Below are 19,651 nucleotides of genomic sequence, written 5' to 3' on the forward strand. Positions count from 1 at the left end.
TTAGAAACAAAATAATTGGTTTATGTAAATGAAGTAGCCGTGTAATCGAAGTAGACTTTAATATATGTAGGAACGATCGATTCATTTAGTTAGTCTCAAATTATCCATTGACGAGAACGGTCGCATTAAAGAGAAACTTGTTAAATAAAAAAACTTCCTAGGTATTTCAAAGAACAGAGTTCCTTTAGTTTATGATATCAAGCAATGCGATTGGTATTATTGCTGTTTGGTTATAATTATGTCATCCAAGTATGGTTCAAAATTGATAATACCTACTTAATTTTTTTTTAATATGCAAAAATATAGATCATAAAATTTTGTATGCGACCTTCATTTTGATTGTCTTATTGTGGTGTTAAAATAATGTTAATAATATATAATGGATGCATTAAAAAACGGACAACAATTGTCGATTTTTCATGGGTTTATCTTAAACTGCACTAACAAATCGTTAATTGCACTTTGAGTAGTAGTATCCCACTAGTAAGCAGAAAAAATTTGACACCTCTATCAGTCGAACTCTAACCATGATGGCCAAAAAAATGAATGAAAAGCGTGCGCGATCAAAAAATGGCACCCCGTAGCGTCCAAAATGGACTCCGTGCGGAAGTTTGTGGACGTCGTATATACCCGTTTTGGCATTTTGGTCGCCAATATCTTGGCACTATTGGGCAACAATCAAAGCATCGATAGAAAGCCCAGGTTCATTTTTGAGGTTCCAAAAGAAGCTGAAATGTAGACAGAGGGACAAGTGGCTACATTACTGCGTTAGCTGGACCGGGATATCGATGCAACCCACCGAACAGCAATAATACCTGGGAAACATGAATAAACCGATCAGAAATTAGAAATCGCATCCACTGGCTTCGCAGTGGCAAGCAATTACGTGAAAACTCAATGCAATCAGGTGAATTTCGACAAAATTTCGATATAATTCTTCCTCTCTCCTCAACATCTGTAAAATAAATCTTCAACATATTCTATTTGGCGTAATGTCCTACGCGGACGTACCGGCCCTTTCGAGACTTAATTCAATACTATTCAGCCGGATAATCAGTCTTTGCTACGGGGGGATTGCTTCCCCAGACTATTTCAGACTAGAACTCACGACGAGCATGTTGTTACGTCGTACGAATTGAAGACAGTACCATGGGACCGTCTCAAAGCTTAAACTATGGAAAAGCGTAAATAATTGTTCCAAAGAGGCTTCAAGATAGGTGGGAAAGTCGGGGTAGTTACGACACCTAAACATTCATAACATAAAAGTAACGTTTCGGTAATCGATTAGTTATGTAAAGTGTAAAGTAAAATAATTAACATGTAGAAGATCGCACGGCACGAATACAATTGAACGGCACGAATACAATTGTCGCAGTGTGCGACACACACACACACACACACACACACACACACACACACACACACACACACACACACACACACACACACACACACACACACACACACACACACACACACACACACACACACACACACACACACACACACACACACACACACACACACACACACACACACACACACACACACACACACACACACACACACACACACACACACAATTCAGTTGCATTTTTCAGAATTTTGTTTCATTCCATCGTTTTTAGTTAACCATAGTTTACTGCCATAGTGCCATAGTTAACTCCCATCGATTGATTTGGGAATCGTTTTTTTCTATGTCTAGTTCTTCCCGGCAAGAAGTCATCGATACCCACCTCAAAGCAAGCTGCAGAGAAAATATCGTCCATGCAACCTTGACGCATATCCTTCAACATTTTTGGCAATCCCTGAATTAGTTTTAGGCGATATCGACATAGATATTGAGTTTCTGGTACATGCTCGGTTTATTTTGTTTATAGCTGATACGATAGATGAAATGGGACACTACAGTTGCAAAAGGCCAATAAACTTACAATTTGTTTCATCGGACTGATTGCTTCAAAAATTGGCAATTTTTGGCTAAGATATTTAACTTGAAAGTGTATGAAAAAACAGGCTTCTATTGAATAAGGCAGCGCGTTCTTCAGTCCATCACAGAATCATACTTCACACACATTTTTTAATATGGTCATCGAACAACCAAGATAAATACTCCAACAAACATTGTATTATTATTGAATTAATCTCTCTTGGACATTCCTCCAATAGAAACTAGACAGCTGTTATGTTTTTTTCCTAAGTACGCTCACAGGTGGCTGTCAACGGCTAGTTGATCCGCAAAAGACTGATTTTTTACGATTCTAGTCAGACTTGAATGCGAGGCGAATCCCCAACGAATAAACTTTACTCCAGCGTTTCGAGCTGATTTTTTGCAATGTTATCAGAAAATGCTCGAAAACATCGACGAATATTTCAAAAACAAATGAAATAAGAGAAATTTTGGCCAAGTGCCCGGAGAAATTGTTTATTTAGTTTTTTTACTTTCAAGTGAAATGTATTTGCGTGTGTAGTATTATATTGTATGACTCTTGAAGCGCCCATTTTGGATTATGGGGACTTGAGCACCAAAACCTTTTCAATGAAGTTTCAAACGGAAAAAAACTGTTGGAAAATGTAAAAGGTACTTAAATTAAGGGACGATCCTGTGGTGCAGTCGTCAACTCGAGCCTATAATGGACCGATTCCCCGTAGTAAGGATTGATTACTCGGCCTCGTGGTACTAAATAAAGCCTCGAAAGCCTGCATAGGCCATTATGTCAACGTAGGATGTTAATGTCAAATATAAGAAGAAGAAGATGGCTGTAGAAGTCATGCAAGGAGATGCAATTCATGCACGTCAATACTACAATCACGTCAGGTGTAAGCTTCCACACTCGCTAGAAGTTTGAGACGGCATTTTACGATAGCATAAAACAACTAATCTATTATCCTATTTACGTTTTTGTATGGAGCGTAACTTACAAGCAACGATCGTACTTTCGCGTAAAGTGAATTCATATCGAAAAATGCAATGCTTACAAATACCATTACCGTGTTGAATCGAACTTTTTTTTATCATAAAAAGTCCAAGGAGCGGTCAAATTAAAAGTACTGACGTACTGAAAATGTTTATACACCATGAATTGCGTGGGAATCGCGAGAAATGGCCGATCCCGTGGTATTGTCGTCAACACGCAAGACTCAATTACATGTCCGACGTGGGTTTACGTTGCACTTATTATTCTGCTATGGGTATTCAATAAGTCACTGATAGATAAATATCTGTTGTTGTGCTAACAAAAGAAGAAGAAGAAGGAATCGCTACTGTTGAAGTTTCTTCTTCTTTTTCTCTTTGCGTGATTATATTGTGGTTCGACTTCAGAGTCCAGCTTCCTGGGCCCTCTTGAAACTAGTGACCTTTTCTAACTGGACAACTGGTGACTTTTTTAAACCACCAACATCTAAAAAAAAACTAGGACCGGCAACTTAGGCCATATGTCCTGTGACAAAAATATTGCTAGGTTCCCAGTTCACGTTTGTGCTTTATGATAGCTTTTTTTTATTTGCTCGTTTGTTCGTTTACTGTATAGAGTATATTATTTTATCTTTTGTTTTTCTGCATTCGAATCCATCGTTAGTTCATTGCCTTCTTATCGTCCAATCTCTCATTACGCTCAAGCGTTATCTATTGTGCAAAAAATCCCTCTTGCTACAGGTATTATAGTTGGTGGATTCACTGTTTTTGCAAATGTGCGTTGTGTTGTGTAGAGTCTAGGCATAATACGGTCGTCACACGAAGCACAAACTTTAGCGTAAACTTAATTTCAGCCATACAACCCTATAATATTTTGACAGGAATTTTACGGTCTCCCATACAAATCAAGCGTAAACTTCTTAAGTTTACGCTTTGTGTGACGTTCCTATTACAGGGCTTTGCCGCCTTTTTATACGTTTTGTTTCTGCATACGTTGTTCTGTTTCAGTTTTAATTTTGCTTATCTGCATTTCGTCCTGGAAGATAGAACAGTTTTTGTGGAGCGTATTGTGTGATTCTCCGCACTTCACACATTTTGTTTTTTTTTTACATGTGTTTAGATGCTCTGACTCGCTATAGTTAGCACATATTATTTCCCCCTTACTCCATTTTTTGTATGACCAAACTTCATGCACGTTTTGCACCGCATGGGCCTTGGGATGTACAATTCCAGTTTCAGTGGGCAGAATCGAAGTCTTGCATGCGAGGAACTTTTCCTGCCTTAAATGTGGTTGTTGCTGTTCTGGTATTGCCAATCTGCCATTTACCTTTCTTTTCATGGTGTCGACCTCTTCTACTCTTTGCCCTTTGAGTCCTGTAATGATTTCTTTTTCGTTTAGAAACTCAATGTATGGGCATCTTATTAGACCTTTAAACGTGTTTAGTGTGGGATGTTCTTTGGTCATTACTACTATTTCTCCTCTGTAGTCCAGCATTGATTTTATACTTAATATTGTTTTCGCTCTCTTTTAGTACTGTATTTTTGATACTAGGAATGGGTTAATTCGGTTAAGGTCTTAGATAGGCGCTGTTGTTTCCATCTGGACGAACATTTGTTCTTCCGTACATGCATTATCTTTAACCATTTTATTTCTCTTCCCGATTTTTCTCTTCCGTTTATTTTTGAGAATCTCATAGTAGTTTCCGAGGAGAATATTTCCTCCTGGGTCATGTACTTCCATATTTCATTCCATTGATTTTTGAGGTGAATGTGTAGCTCCCGTTTGTGAACTGTGAATACTTGTTATATAGAGAGCTAACTGTTATTTGGTTTTGTTCTACATGTTATGTAACGTTAGTGCTACCTGCGGTATCATTGTTTAGTTTTTGTATTATTGTTTTGTGAATGTAAAACACGGGTGAAGTAACTCGGTCGACAACGTCACTGCGTTGTCAAAAGTGATTAATCTTTGCTCGGTATGTGTTTGTGCTCGTGCTAGACATACGTATCGTTGTCCGTATGTCAAGCCGTGTACACGATTGTAAGCGTTTGATATCGCAGACTGTAGTAGAGTAGTGTTTGTTTGCATTTGCTGTTATATTTTATTCATGTCTGTGTGAGACATTTTTATTCTAAAACAGCTCGCCCGAACTTTGTTTTTACAGCATGGAGTGTTTAAAATGCTCCGCCGTAGTTTTAATAAACTATGACCCAATTTTTTGTGCGGGGAAATGTGGTGGCAACTTTCATCTTCGCTGCGTTACTACCCCCACACTCTCGAAAACAGCGGCCAAAATAATTAATGAAAATAAGAATGTACTGTATATGTGTGATAGATGTTTAGAACACAAATCGGGCTTGGTGGGTATGGATGTAGATGTGAGTGCATCGTACGATTTACTCACACAATCCATAAAAAATTTGGAGTCGAATGTGAGTGTATAGATATCGAGTGCCTTGGAAAAGGGAATCGAGACTCTAAAAACTGAGCTCTGCGCACAAGTGGAACGCAAATTGGAGCAAACATTGCGTGAAAGCTTGAATGCGGTAGAATGCTCAAATAAGGCAAAGGAAGCCTTGCGTGCAACCTTTGACGATACTAAGGCCAGAGAAACAATAGGGATGATAGTTGGGCTACAGTGACTAAGCAAAAAAAAACGGATGATTAGTGGGAACAGTAATGTTCAAACCATTATTAATCGTTTTGACACGGAGAATGTTGATTCGACGCCCAAGTTTTCTGACAATGTTACAGGACCCATTTTAGCGAACAAAAATAAGGATAATAAGACTCTGGTTGTTGTACCAAAGGTTGGCCAATTATGTGAAAAGACAAGAGCTAACCTTCGCGCTGAGTTGGATCCATGGAAGCAGCAGGTGTCAGAATTCCGTAACGGTAAGGACGGTCAGGTGTATGTTCAATGTTCTACTCAGGTTAAATTAGATGAACTCAGGAAAGAAGTAGAAAACATTTTGGGAGATAAGTACGCAACGGATTTACCATTGTCACGAGTCATGATAGTAGGGATGAGCGAAAAATACACTGACTCACATATAGTAGATCTTTTAAAATTTCAAAATGAGGGAATATCCTGGAAACGGGTCAAGGTCATAGGAATGTTTGAAAATAAAATTTACAAGTATCAAAAAGTATATTGCGGTCTTGGAAATTGATGATGAGTCTGACCTATGTCTGGCAATATTAGGAAAAATAAATGTGGGATTTGATAGGTGTAAAATTTCGAAATCCGTGCATGTTATGAGATGTTATGGTTGTGGTCAATTTAATCACAAGATTTATTGATCTCTTATTAAAAATACCGGATCATGATACAACTGCTTTGAATATAAGCGTGGAACATTGTGTAACGATTCAACGAAAATGTAAATGCCGGAACAGGTTCTCGAAATTTGCTCTTTGCAATCATGTGTCACAAGGTTTTGGACAAGCACCGAGCTTCAACGAAGCTGCAGACTTGTTAATGAAACTGAAGACTTGTTAATGAATATTGAAAAAAGCTATGGGCACCTTGGTTGAAGAGAAGACAATCTTGTCAAGAGAGACTAGTAGGTGGTATACTTTGGAAGTTAGCCATGCCAAACGGAAAAGTCACAAAGCCTTACCAGCATTTTATTAGATCAAACTCAGGTTACGATTGGACTGAATACACTAGACTGAGGAATTCAAACAGCAGGAATCTCAAAATTACTCGTAGAAATTACTTCAGTGGTGAGATATCTAATCATAGGGCCCGTCACGATTCTAGTCAGTTTTTTGTATGAAGTTTGACAGTTGGAGGCTGAAATTATGTAAACACTCCATACAAAACCACACAAAAAACTAGCCTGCTATTTTCAGTCTCGATTATTTTAGCCTCAAAGCTAGAATTAGATTCGAGTATTTGCTCGAAAAATGGCGAAACAAGGTGGTGTTTACATTTATCCAAAGGTGCATTGATTAGATCATGTGATGGAATCCAGAATCAAAGTGTATGTAGTCCTGGTGGTCTCTTAGCATGTTTTTTTAAACCAAATTTGAATATCACTTTATGACAGGATGGGTGATTTTTTTAGGAAAACAGCTTGACTGCATAGTTACATGAGCGAGTCACATTCAGGTACTATTCAGGTCCCGAAATATAAAAGAAAGCTGTATCAAGACCTTAAGGCGACCTCACTGTCCTGCAGCGTATCAAGCTCGCCAAGCTTCGGAGGGCTGGCCATATTGTACCTTTGGAAACGGATGACCCAGTCCGTAAAGTCCGCCATTAAGGCCGGGAAAACGGACTGGCAGACGATAGCGCGAGACCGTGAGCGGTTTCGGACACTCCTGAAGCAGGCGAAGATCGCAAAGCGGTTGTACCGCTAGATAACTAAGTAAGTAAATATCAGGGCCCGGAGTCAGGATCTGTTCCAGGATTGACATGGAATCTTAATCAGTTCCCCAGTATGGGTTTGGGCTCAGTTCCAGTACAGGAAGGTATATGTTGCAAGATGTGCATTGGGTCAGGATCAGTTCCTGGACTATTATGGTTTTAATTTAAGTTCTGGTGTGGGTTCGGGAGCAATTTCAGTGCCGGTATAGGGTCAAGATATATTTCAGACCCGGTATGGTGTCAGTATCAGTTAAAGCAGTGCTCTCCCAACTTTTTAGGATCGCGGACCATTTGGGTTTGAAAATACATTTGTCGCGGACCGCAGCTATTTAGAGCAAACATTGTATTGACTTAGTTGAACGTTTTTAAACACAAATATGTTTAAATCTTACTCTAATGTTTATTTATTTTCTCGCGCCTGTTGAAAATTTATCTTGAATAAGGGAAAAAATTGCACGATATGTATTGCAATATGCTTTTCTTTTAAAAAATCATTTTTTTTTCGCGGACCGAGGCTTGAGATCACTGAGTTAAAGGACTGGTAAGGGGTAGGGATCAGTTCCAGGGTCAGGTTCATTCTAACACCTATAACGGATTGGAATCAGTTTCAGCACCAGAATGTGTTCTTGAAAATTCCAGGTTCGACATTGGTTCGGGATTAGTCCCAGGAGCAGCATGAATGTAGAATCATTTTGTCTTAATGCATCCCTTGGAATTAAAAATCACATCGAATTTGCGTTGTCTTTTAAAAAATCCGTTGCACGCATCCTTAGGTTATTAAATACCTCAATAATTATCTTGCAAACCCTGTAACCGAGCCAAATAAACTAGTTAGTTTGGAAAAAAACTTAAATAAATTTAGCTGAATTCTTTTACTGCTTGGCCCATTGGGTAGGTGATCCTTTGAATTGAATATTAGTGACAATTTATGTTTGGTCAGAAGATGGTCAGGGGAGCTTCCGCAAGAAGATGGTCAGAGGAGCCTCCGGGGAGGGCCCTAAGACAGGAGCATTCGTTGAGCCCAACGCGGTGTTAGAAGTGAAAAAAGCTGAACGTGATGGCATAATCCGGTGTTTGAAGCGTCAGGAAGTGTTTTTGCAAAGTTACGCACAAAGTGACGCAATGTATGTTCCAACAAGGTTGAAACGTGTTCGTTCCTGTTGGGAACAATTCCAAGAAGTAATCGCCAAGCGTTGGCCAGGGTGGCCTTCAAACATTGTTAAGGATGGTCATCGCTTGCCGAATTAAACAGAATTGAGGTGGATACTGTTTCGAAGCGGACTTTCGGCACTTGATCGTCCAGGCCAGGTATGTCAAACTGGCGGCTCGGGGGCCGCATGCGGCCCGCGTCGATTCTAAATGCGACCCGCGAGAATATTTTGAGAATTGCTAAAAGCACTGCAAACCATAAATCTGTTATTACTATTTGTCAAAGTGTATTAAATTTTCCAGAGAAGAACAATCCTTTTGTTGGTATATTTTTCGAAACTAACATGAATGTACCCATAACATCTCATAAACTTATTCTACACAAACGTACATATCAATCGAGACCCTTAAGAATCATTGAATCGAATGCAAGCTCAGTCGTATTATGTTTCGATTAAATTCTGAATATTAGCATAATTTTGTGCACACTCGATTGCACATTCTGTATGGAAAAATAGATTTGCGTCAACTGACTACCAACGAAAAAGGAATGAAAATAATTTGATACATACACTAGGAAACTTTGCAACAACTAGTGATTGATTGTCGGAATCGCATCCACGGCTCAAAACCATTTCCGATCATAGCTATTCCGACTTCGAATCCGGTCGAACCAAACCAACAGTTCCGTTCGGTGCCGTCCGAAGCCAATAGAGTCGTTTAGAGCCATTCGGAACCGTTGGAGTCATCGGTTGTCCCACCGAATTTGACAATCTCCATGCCCCGACTGCCGAGTAAAGGATTCATTCGGCTCCGATTTTTTTCCGACCTTAGAATGTTACATCATTGATGTTCGATTGGAGCCACTTCTGTTTTTTGTCATAATCATGTCACCATAAATGTTAATAAAAGTGATTGTAGCCAAGTTGGAATTATTTGTACCCAACATTCTGCAAGACGAATTAATGTAATTTCCAACCTCCCCAAAAATCAAAATCAAAATGATATGATTACGCTTAAGCCTAAAGGATTTAGATTAAGGATAAAAATAATCGAAAGGCCGAAGCCTTGCAATACAAAGCTTATTAATAGATTAGCTCACACAATCCTCAATTCCTCAATTCGCGAATCATCTCCCTTCAAGTGTCAAAAACAGATTTGCCGATCTGTATGGGATCACACACCACGACTCTTCGTGAGATAAAATTATCGTAATTTAAAAAAAGGTTATTCGTAAAATACGGGTTCTTGTTATAAGAAATGAATATACCATCAGAACACTTGGAACTTGGAAATTAGAGAAAAATAATGTTTAAACACGTGTTATTACAATTTTTCTCTTGATCTGTCAAAAAATTTCGAGCAAATATTTTTGTTATTCATCCAGTGATGGATATCTCGGATTGCTTGAAAAAGATTCACTACAGGCTGCTAGACTTCTCCTACTTCAGTGAAAAAGTGTGTTTGACAAATATTTTCTAGCAGAACAGCCGTAAGAGAACGCGAGTAATGAAAAATGTTCTATTTTAATAATAACATTGAAAGTACATTAAAATTTTTTTCTCATATAAAAACGAGCACACATAAAAATAACATCGCGAATTTGTACATAACAAACGATTCCAGATAAGAAGCGAGGAGTACAAAAGGTCAATTTGTTTAACAATAAAAATGTAAAAAAGTATTTTACATAAATATTGGGGTATATTTTCCATTCTCAACTTTGCGGCCCGCGAATCACTGAAAATTTGTACTTGCGGCCCTCTGATGAAATGAGTTTGACACAGCTGGTCCAGGCGATCATAGAAACCCTGAAGGCGTATCCCTTACTGGAAACGTTGAAAAGAGAGGTCTTATCTTGGGTAGGGGAATATAACTAAACTCTTACAATGATAAGTCGATAGATGTTGGATGGGCATAGTCCTATCCTGACAGTCCGAACGAATCTGACCTGCCATGATCCGAGTTGGTTTTATTTATACTCAAAAGAAGTTAAGGGTTTCGCACATTTGGTTCCGGGTTGTATGATGGAAAGTTATTGTTTTCACTCAGCTAGTTACGTTTGTCTTTGGTTGGCAAGAACGATGGTTCTTGTCAATAAGTTCCTGTTTTGGGTTTGATGCATATACTGTTCCTGCTTTGGGTTATAATGCATAAACTGTTATGTTGTACGTTTCAGTTGGTTTTGATAAGTGTGTCACAATTGTTTTTTATATGAACGGTGTGGTCTGAGCACTTCCGGGTGTGTATGGTATGATCTGATTTACTGAATGTGTCATGAATGTGTTACAACAGTGTGGTTTGGCTTCTAAAGTTTGTGTTACAATGTGTCTATAGCTGATAGTGTGTATTATAATATGTTCTGTATAGCAGATATGCTACAGGCTGTCAAATACAAGCTTACTCTAGCATATAACCAAGCCTTTGATTACGATGACAATCACATCATAGGAGGACGATGCTAGAGCTTAACAAAGAAGCACAAGAAGAAGTTGTTTGATGTGTTGATGATGATGATGATGATGTGTTACTTAACTGAGTTTTGCTTTTGGCAAAAAACAGCTAGGCCTGGCGTGTTTCAGTTTCATCTATTTACTTATTCTGTTTTGTTTGGTTTGTGTGTTTACTATTTATTTTGAGGAAATAAATGTTGTTTTCTTTACATGTTCTTCCTTTGCGGGAAGAGATATTTTTTTTTCTTTCTCTTTTTTCATACCGTTTTTTGTTTGTTATATTGTGTATTTTGATAAAATAGTGTATTTTTATCCCTCCTATAATTTTTCTTTTTGTGCTTTTTAACGCTAGATTTACGGAACCCGTCAATTTGACGAAATTTAAACTTTGAAATGATATATTTAAAATAACTTTTGTTTGATCTTGATTTAAACTTATCTTAAATTTATCACAACATACTATGCGTTTTTAGCCTAAGAACATGTCAACACATTCATCCGAACATGTCAATAGCGTGCCGAACATGTCAATTATATGCTCGAATGATTCAATGCGCTGAACATGTCAGTACCCGACAGGCAAAGAAAGCGAAATTTACAGGTGATTCCCTACTAGCAAAGAGATTGTAAAAGAGTGCGTCTTTCATGCGAGGGGCATGTAGAAGCAGGGGGAGACGGCTGGAAATATGCGGAATTGCTCGGAGGCGGGAGCGTGTTTTGCTTTCTACACAGTTTTTGCACTCACACAATCACACATATGTGAATGTGTGCGTTCACTTTCAGCCTGCGCGCTCAGTTTGGTTTTCTCGCAGCGGCTTGCTGGTGTCGGTGTCTCGCTCGCACTAGTGCAGCGAGTGTTCCTCGTGCGTTCCCTTTCTTGCTACCACACAAAATCGTCAGTACAGTTCAAGCCTTCGCAGTGTGAGGCCGCGCGCGTTTTAGCCTTTAGCCTAAGTCCCGGGCGCTCGATGTAATTTGAAGTGAAGTGTTGAAGTGTTATTTATTTAAATTCACATTATTACGGCCTCGGTCGTATTTTAAAGTGTTGAAGTGTTGTGCGCATTGAAATAAAGCAGCGTTAATCTTTCATAATTCAACATGAATATGTAAATTATGCTGCGTTATTTCTATGCTTTTTTTTTACAGTATTCAACATACACAACATGCATGTTGTTGTTGTTAGTATGGTTTAGAGAGGCTTTGGCTCCTGCGGAGTTCTTTCGCCTCTTAACACAGCATACAGGCAGTAAGGCGGGTGCTTGAAGTGACGATTTTTTTAATTATTTATAATAAAAAATATGTGTGGTTTTGTGGCAAGATTGTGGTTAGCGATGTGTGGAACTGTGCCTTAAGTTTCAATAAAGTGTTAAAATATCAAACGAGTTTGATGTGTTTAAGTTTTATTTTGATGCATGCGATTTTATTCCGCTGCAAATCAAAGTGAACGAAAGCGCACAGTGCACAATGCGCAACGAAAGAAACGAGGGGGAGGGGGTGTCCAGCGCTACGCGCAAAGTGCGGCAACAGCGCAGCGCAAACCGAAAAGAACGCGCGGGAGGGGGTGTTAAGCGCAGCGCGCAAGTGCGGCAACAGCGCAGCGCAAACCGAAAGAAACGCGAGAGAGCAAGAACAGCTGATCCGCGCATCCAGCGCAGCGCGAGAGGAAAAAAACGGGAGGGAGGGGTATCAGCTGATCAGCTGTTTTGTATCGCGAGAGCGCCCCGTGTAATTTGAAGGCAAGCGAGAGAGCGCTGCGCGCGCTCACTCTCAATTCGGAAAAAAATCGCTTCCGCTCGACTATGGCGGCCAATACAAAATCGACCGAACCCCTTCCCCCTGTTTCTATATGCCCCTCGCCTGTAAATTTCGCTCTCTTTGTCTGTCGGGGCCCCTCGCCTGTAAATTTCGCTCTCTTTGCCTGTCGGGTTGGCATGTAGAAACAGAGGAAGGGCTCGGTCGACTTCGTATTGTCCGCCATAGTCGAATGGCAGTGGTTTTTTCCGAATTGAGAGTAAGCGCGCACAGCGCTCTCTCGCTTGCCATCAAATTACACGGGGCGCTCTCGCGATACAAACAGCTGATAACCCCCTCCTTCCCGTTTCTTTCCTCTTGCGCTGCACTGGATGTGCGGATCAGCTGTTCCCCCTCTCGCGTTTCTTTTGGTTTGCGCTGCGCTGTTGACGCACTTAGCGCGCTGCGCTGAACATCCCCTCGCGCGCGATTCTTTCGGTGTGCGCTGCGCTGTTGCCGCACTTTACGTGTTGCGCTGGACACCCCCTCACCCTCGTTTATTTCGTTGCGCGCTGTGCGCTTTCATTCACTTTGATTTAGTGCGTAATAAAAACGCATGCATTGAAATAAAACTTAAACACAGCAAACTCTGTTGATATTTTCACACATTATTGCAACTAAAGGCACAGTTCCACACATAGCTAACCACGATCTCGCCACAAAACCACACATATATTTTGTATAAAATAATAAAAAAAACGTCATACTTTGCACTTCAAGCACCCGCCTTACTGCCTGTATCCCGTTGTTTATGTTGGATACTGTAAAAAAAGCATTGAAATAAAGCAGCGTAATTTACATATTCATGTTGAATTATGAAAGTTTATCGCAACTTTATTTCAATGCGCACAACACTTCATCACTTGAAAATACGGCCGAAGCCGTAATAATGTGAATTTAAATAAATAACACTTCAACACTTCACTTCAGATTACATCGGGCGCCCGGGACTTAGGCTAAAATGCACGCGGCCTCACACTGCGAAGACTTGAACTGTACTGACGATTTTGTGTGGTAGCAAGAAAGGGAACGCACGAGGAACACTCGCTGCACTAGTGTGAGCCACCGACATCAGCATGCCACTGCGAGAAAACCAAACTGAGCGCGCTGGCCGAAAATGAACGCACACATTCACACTTGTGTGATTGTGTGAGTGCAAAAACTGTGTAGAAAGCAAAACAGGCTCTCGTCGCCGTGTAATTCCGCGTATTTCCTACCGTCTCCCCCTGTTTCTACATGCCCCTCTCCTGAAAGACGCACACTTTTACATTCTCTTTGCTAGCAGGGTAAATCATTGAAAACCCTGTAATAGCGTATATCGGGGAATATCTGTAAAAGTAGGTTATCAAATTCTATTTGATCAGGTCCTAAATATAATATGCTGTAATCTAAGCCGCTATAATCTTCACTTAAATCAACAATAATGGATATAACAGTAACTAATGTTTTAAATTGTGATTGGTATACAGGGCACATTCAAAGGGTTTCATCCAAACATGTAGATAAGCAATCATGTTATCTTATAATTTCCTTTTACAATTACTTTATATGGTCGTGTTACTATGGTACAGGTTTCTATCAAATTCGTAGCCCGTTTCCAACCTCTTTTTGTCTTTTTTACAATATCGATAAATGTGACTGTTTCTACACCATTAGCAATCGTGGTCCAGTTTTATTCTCAGTGTGTTTGAATATTCTGCTATCATTGACCATGTTTACAAACGCTTAGTGTTTGATGTTTAATAAAACTGTTCTGGACTTTTACAATCGATACTACTAATTAGTTATCGATACTGCACCATCATGACATGTTCACATAAAATATGGGATCAAGTCTCTCATCCACATGATTCATTATCATGAGTCAACTACTGATTATACCTTCTGCTAGACTATTTGCTAACCAATCAGGCATGGATGTCCGGACCGATTTGAAACTTCGGCAGGGTCATATCGGTTTAGGTGGAAGCGCCAAATTCTAATTAATCTAACTTCATTAAACTTTTTTTGTGTCACCATGTGCTCATAAAATATAAACCACCTATCACTTAAGTATTTAAAAAAATCCACAACATTTCACGATAATATTTTTTATTTATGCCAAAAGAAGGTGTCTATGTCCGATAAAATTTCATGATTTTGTTTTATTTTTCGTGTCGTTACCCCTGTTGCTATATTGCCTTAGGTTTTGTCATGGTTTTATGTTTTTCTTGTTCAGAGTCCCTGACCCAGGAATGTCTTTGTCCTATTCTATTCCCGGATAGATTTTCAGTTTATGTCGTAAACCCGATGCAAAACTGTTAGATATTTTCCAGCAAGGGATACTTTTAACTTAAGCGTTAATATTAATATTCAATTATTAATTATTTAAACTGTTTGGCACAATAGGAATCGATCCATGAAAAATATATACCCGTAACATATATTTTATTAGGTTATTCATTTGACTTTGGTTATCCAGATCCTACGGGTACACTTTACATTGAGCCTAAAGTGAATTTTCTAGCTCAGCTGTGTGTCAAACTCATTTCATCAGGGGGCCAGTGAAATTAGAAATTAGAAATAGAAATTTTCAGTGATTTTCGGGCCGCAAAGCTGAGAATACAAAATATCATCAATAGTTAGAAAAAACATTTGAAATTGTGCAAATATCCATCTTTGTAACAAACCGTTCATTGATGGATTTTGATCCTGATTCAGATCAGTATTATTAACAAATTGTTTGATATTACATGTCCTTATTGGTTAATCTTTCTCCTTCCAACAGAAACAAGTGGCAACAAACTGTGTCACTTTTTGACAGGACTGGTGCAAACTTTTGTTTGAAGAGGCTTTCTGGTAACTTGACGAATACACTAAACAATTTAACAAATCTGCATTATACAGTCTGTTTCCCAGTTACGCAACTGGAACTGATTACTTACTTATCCGGCGCTACAACCGCTTTGCGGTCTTGGCCTGCCTCAGGAGTGTCCGAAACCGCTCACGGTCTCGCGCCTTCGTCTGCCAGTCCGTTTTCCCGGCCTTAATGGCGGACGCCTCCACGCCATCTTGCCACCTCAATTTGGGCCTACCACGCCTCCTCTGTCCTTGTGGACGGCCTAAAAAGACTTTACGGGCTGGTCCGTTTCCATTCGTATAAAATGTGCAGCCCACCGGAGCCTGGCGAGCTTTATACACTATACGACAGTGAGGTCGCCGTGCATCTCGTATAGCTCGTCATTATAGCGGCTCAATATTAAAGAATTTGCCTCTAATATGGAGGCACATGTTACCACTCTGCACGACGAGGACGTGTCGGAATAGGAGTCGGATGGGAGAGCCTGTTTTATCCCTCGAGGGACTTCGGATCCCATCCCATTGCAGAGCAACTGATTACTTGGTATTTTTAATTCAATTTAGTACTTTGATACACTTTGTCATTTATTTGATACGATTCGTGCAGAACATTCTGATATTGGGGCCCTTCACGATTCTAGTGATGGGTAAATACAATTTTTTTCCGGAGTCGGATTGATCCAACTCCGGCACCCCTCGGAGTCGGACTCGGAGTTGCTCCGGACTGTTTAGCGGGGGGGGGGGGGGGGGGGGGTGCGTTCGCGAAAACCCTCGGACTCATCGACTCCGAGTCCGGATCAGTCCGGATCAGTCCGGATCAGTCCGGATCAGTCCGGATCAGTCCAGATCAGTCCGGATCAGTCCGGATTACTCCGAATCACTCCGGATCACTCCGGATCACTCCGGATCACTCCGGATCACCTCGGATCACTCCGGATCACTCCGGATCACTCCGGATCACTCCGGATCACTCCGGAATTATCGTTTAGACAATTCTTGATGAGTTCATTGACTTTCAAGTCGTACATCGAATATACGAAAACTGATCCGGAGTGATCCGGAGTGATCCGGAGTGATCCGGACTGATCCGGACTGATCCGGACTGATCCGGACTGATCCGGAGTCGAATTCAGTTATGATCCGGAGCCGGAGTCATATTATGCGCACCGGAGTCGGAGTTGATCCATGACTCCGCTCCGGATTACCCATCACTACACGATTCTAGTCAGCTTTTTTAGAGTTTGACAGTTGGAGGCTGAAATCATGTGAACACTCCATACAAATCCACACACAAAACTAGCCTGCGATCAGGTGGTGGAATCTACCGGAAACTGTTTGTTTACCTGATGATTCAAGGTGGATTTGCAAGGTGGCTGCAGTCCAATGGGGGGGAAATGATAGCACTACAGGATCGCCGAACATGTCAACTTCTACGTCCAAAAAATACTACATCTCGCCGACAGGTATATGCCTGATCAAAACTACAACTCGCTGAACATGTCTATATAATCCTCGAAAACCCTGTAAGCAGTTTTTTGTTTATAATATTTACAGTTTTATTATAGCACCCCGTGAATATTTTTAACAGCCTGAAATATAGCTTACTTACAACTTGAAATTAATAAATCTTTTTAAAGAATCCAAAATAATATATTGAGTTATCATATCTACGAATAATAAATTGAACAACATTAAATTTATTAACAAAACATACAGATTATTGCAGAATTGTAAAAGATAATATTTGAAACCCTCGCAATGTTTAGGGGATCAATATGATTTTTGTCATAGAATTGTATCAAAAGCATTTAATTACTGCTTAATGCACTGCTAAAATGAAACCGGTCTCGTGGTACAGTCGTCAACTCGTACGACTTAACAACATGTCCGTCATGGGTTCAAGCCCCGAATGAACCGTGCCGCCATACGTAGGACTGATTTTTCTGCTAGGGGGGGGTAATCCATAAGTCACTCAAAGCCAACACCATTAGTGGTACAGACAAGCCTTGATCGGCAACGGTTGTTGAGCTATAAGAAGAAATGCACTGCTTATAAGCTTGCAATGGCCGGCGAAGGTTTAGAAGGTATTTATCGGAAATTAGCGAGTAGGGTTGTATCGCTTGCGCTTTTCGCTTGGCCTAGCCTAGCCTAGCCTAAAACGACTGGTCGTTAAAATTGGCAAATGGATTCAGTGCGTTCGTGATGCTAACGCCAAGCACTTTTTAACGACTGTTATTTTTTACCCACTTCTTTAGCGATGCCGGCTATTGAAATTTGTAAAACAATGGAGGAAACTATATGTTCACCTCTATTGGATTTGACTTGAACCAAAATCGTAAATAAATAAACGATGCTCACTAGCAGTTCGGTGCGATCCTTATAACCCATTTCTCATAAAATAAGACCTATTTGTTTAAACATCAACATTATTTATGCATTATTATTTAGTTTAGTTTTCTTTTCACATAACTGTTTTCACATTTTCACTTTTCACATGTATAACTAATATAAAACAATATCTTTTCATTTCAGAATAATGTATCTACGTCAGCAAATTCGTAGATTAGAAGAATCTAAGTCGGAAAATTCATTTATGTCATCAGATGATCTTTAGCATTAATAAAATATAGGATGCTACATGTGTAACGAGACATCAGTAAAAGCGGTGGATATGCAATTAAAATTTGTAATTAAGTTAAGGGAACTTGAATGTAAAGGTGACATTGCGTACATAATTCATAATTCTGAATATGTTCATCCGATGTTGACACAAATATACATATTCAATTAGAAACGAAAAACAAATGCTGTTTTGAGAATATATTTATTATGCCAAAAATCGATGAATAACGTTTGTGAATTTAGTTTATGACAGCTTCTCTAAGTAAATACAGTCAAACGTCTTTTATCCGGGCTCGTCCGGAATCGATCTCGCCTTGGATACTCTAATAACACGGGTTATGGGACCAAGTATGAGTTTTACTGGGTTTCGAATCATATAATGGAACATCTATCCGGGTATCTATCCTGCCTGCTGGAAAACTTCGTGGCTAGTTCCAGTGTTCAAAAAGGGGGAGAAATCAAATGTATGTAATTACCGTGGCATTACATCGCTCTGTGCCTGCGCTAAGGTTTTCGAGCTCCTGGTGTACGAACCACTCCTCGCAGCTGCCTCAAACTGCATTAGCGCATCTCAACATGGATTTGTCCCTCAGCGTTCAATCACCACCAATCTGGCTCGCAGATCGACGCAGTCTACACGGACATCAAGGTGGCCTTCGACAGCGTTCCGCACGCCTTGCTGCTTGCAAAGCTCCAAACGCTTGACCTGCCCGTGCAGCTGCTGACCTAGATGCGTTCCTATCTTGCCGGTCGCACATACTGGGTGAAGATGGGACCCCATGTGTCGCGCCGTATCGATGCTTCTTCGGGAGTGCTGCAGGGGAGTAGCCTTGGACCGCTGCTGTTCGTCATTTTCCTGAATGACGTAACTCGGTTGCCCCCTCCTGACAGTCACCTACTGTATGCGGACGACGTGAAACTGTTTCTGCCTATCCGTGACCGGTCAGACCAACTCCGCCTTCAAGTCACTCTAAGTGCCTTCCTTTGAATGGTAGAATTGTGCGTCGAGAAGTGTGTTGTCGTTACGTTTGCGAGAAAGCGGTGCCCCTTAGTGTATGATTATGCGTTTAATGGATTTACCATTGGGCGCAAAAGCTGTGTCAGGGATCTAGGAGTGCTCCTTGACGAAAAGTTGAGCTTCCACGACCAGCTAGAGCACGTTGTCGCTAAGGGAAACCAATTGATAGGCTTACTAAAAAAATTGCACGTGTCATCACTGACCCGGTCTGCATCAAGACACACCTGCGATTTGGTGCGGTCAGTGCTGGAATCGCTTCGGTAGTATTTAGAGTCTATCCAGCGCAAATTCACGCGGTTCGCTTTGCGCTTCTGGAGTGTCCAACTGGACTAAGAGGGACGCCGTGCGTTGCTTGGCATCTAGACATTGAAGCAACGGAACTGCAATACTCAGAGGCTGTTTGTTTTTCGCTTCTTTCGAAGCTCAACTTATATGTCACGCCGAGATCCCTCCGAGCTATTGGGTATACAACGTAATAACCGGAATTTGA

The 19,651-nt window shown here is 40.4% G+C and overlaps 1 protein-coding gene across 9 annotated transcripts in view; it reads left to right on the forward strand.

Moving 5' to 3' along the window:
• Positions 1–18,326, forward strand: part of LOC120947793 (WW domain-containing adapter protein with coiled-coil homolog) — a 43,145-nt gene extending 24,819 nt beyond the window's left edge. For 7 of the 9 annotated variants that reach the window (XM_040363510.2, XM_040363509.2, XM_049606505.1 and 4 more), the window contains one exon: positions 1,706–1,950. In XM_040363510.2, coding sequence (XP_040219444.2) covers positions 1,706–1,817 — 112 coding nt within the window. In that variant the 3' untranslated portion in view covers positions 1,818–1,950. Of the gene's footprint in view, positions 1–1,705; positions 1,951–18,053 lie in introns of those variants that run through there. The other 2 variants (XM_040363515.2, XM_040363516.2) reach the window with 1 other exon arrangement.
• Positions 18,327–19,651: the final 1,325 nt, after the last annotated feature.

Source organism: Anopheles coluzzii, chromosome 2 (genome assembly GCF_943734685.1).
Source record: "Anopheles coluzzii chromosome 2, AcolN3, whole genome shotgun sequence".
Lineage (NCBI taxonomy): Eukaryota > Metazoa > Arthropoda > Insecta > Diptera > Culicidae > Anopheles > Anopheles coluzzii.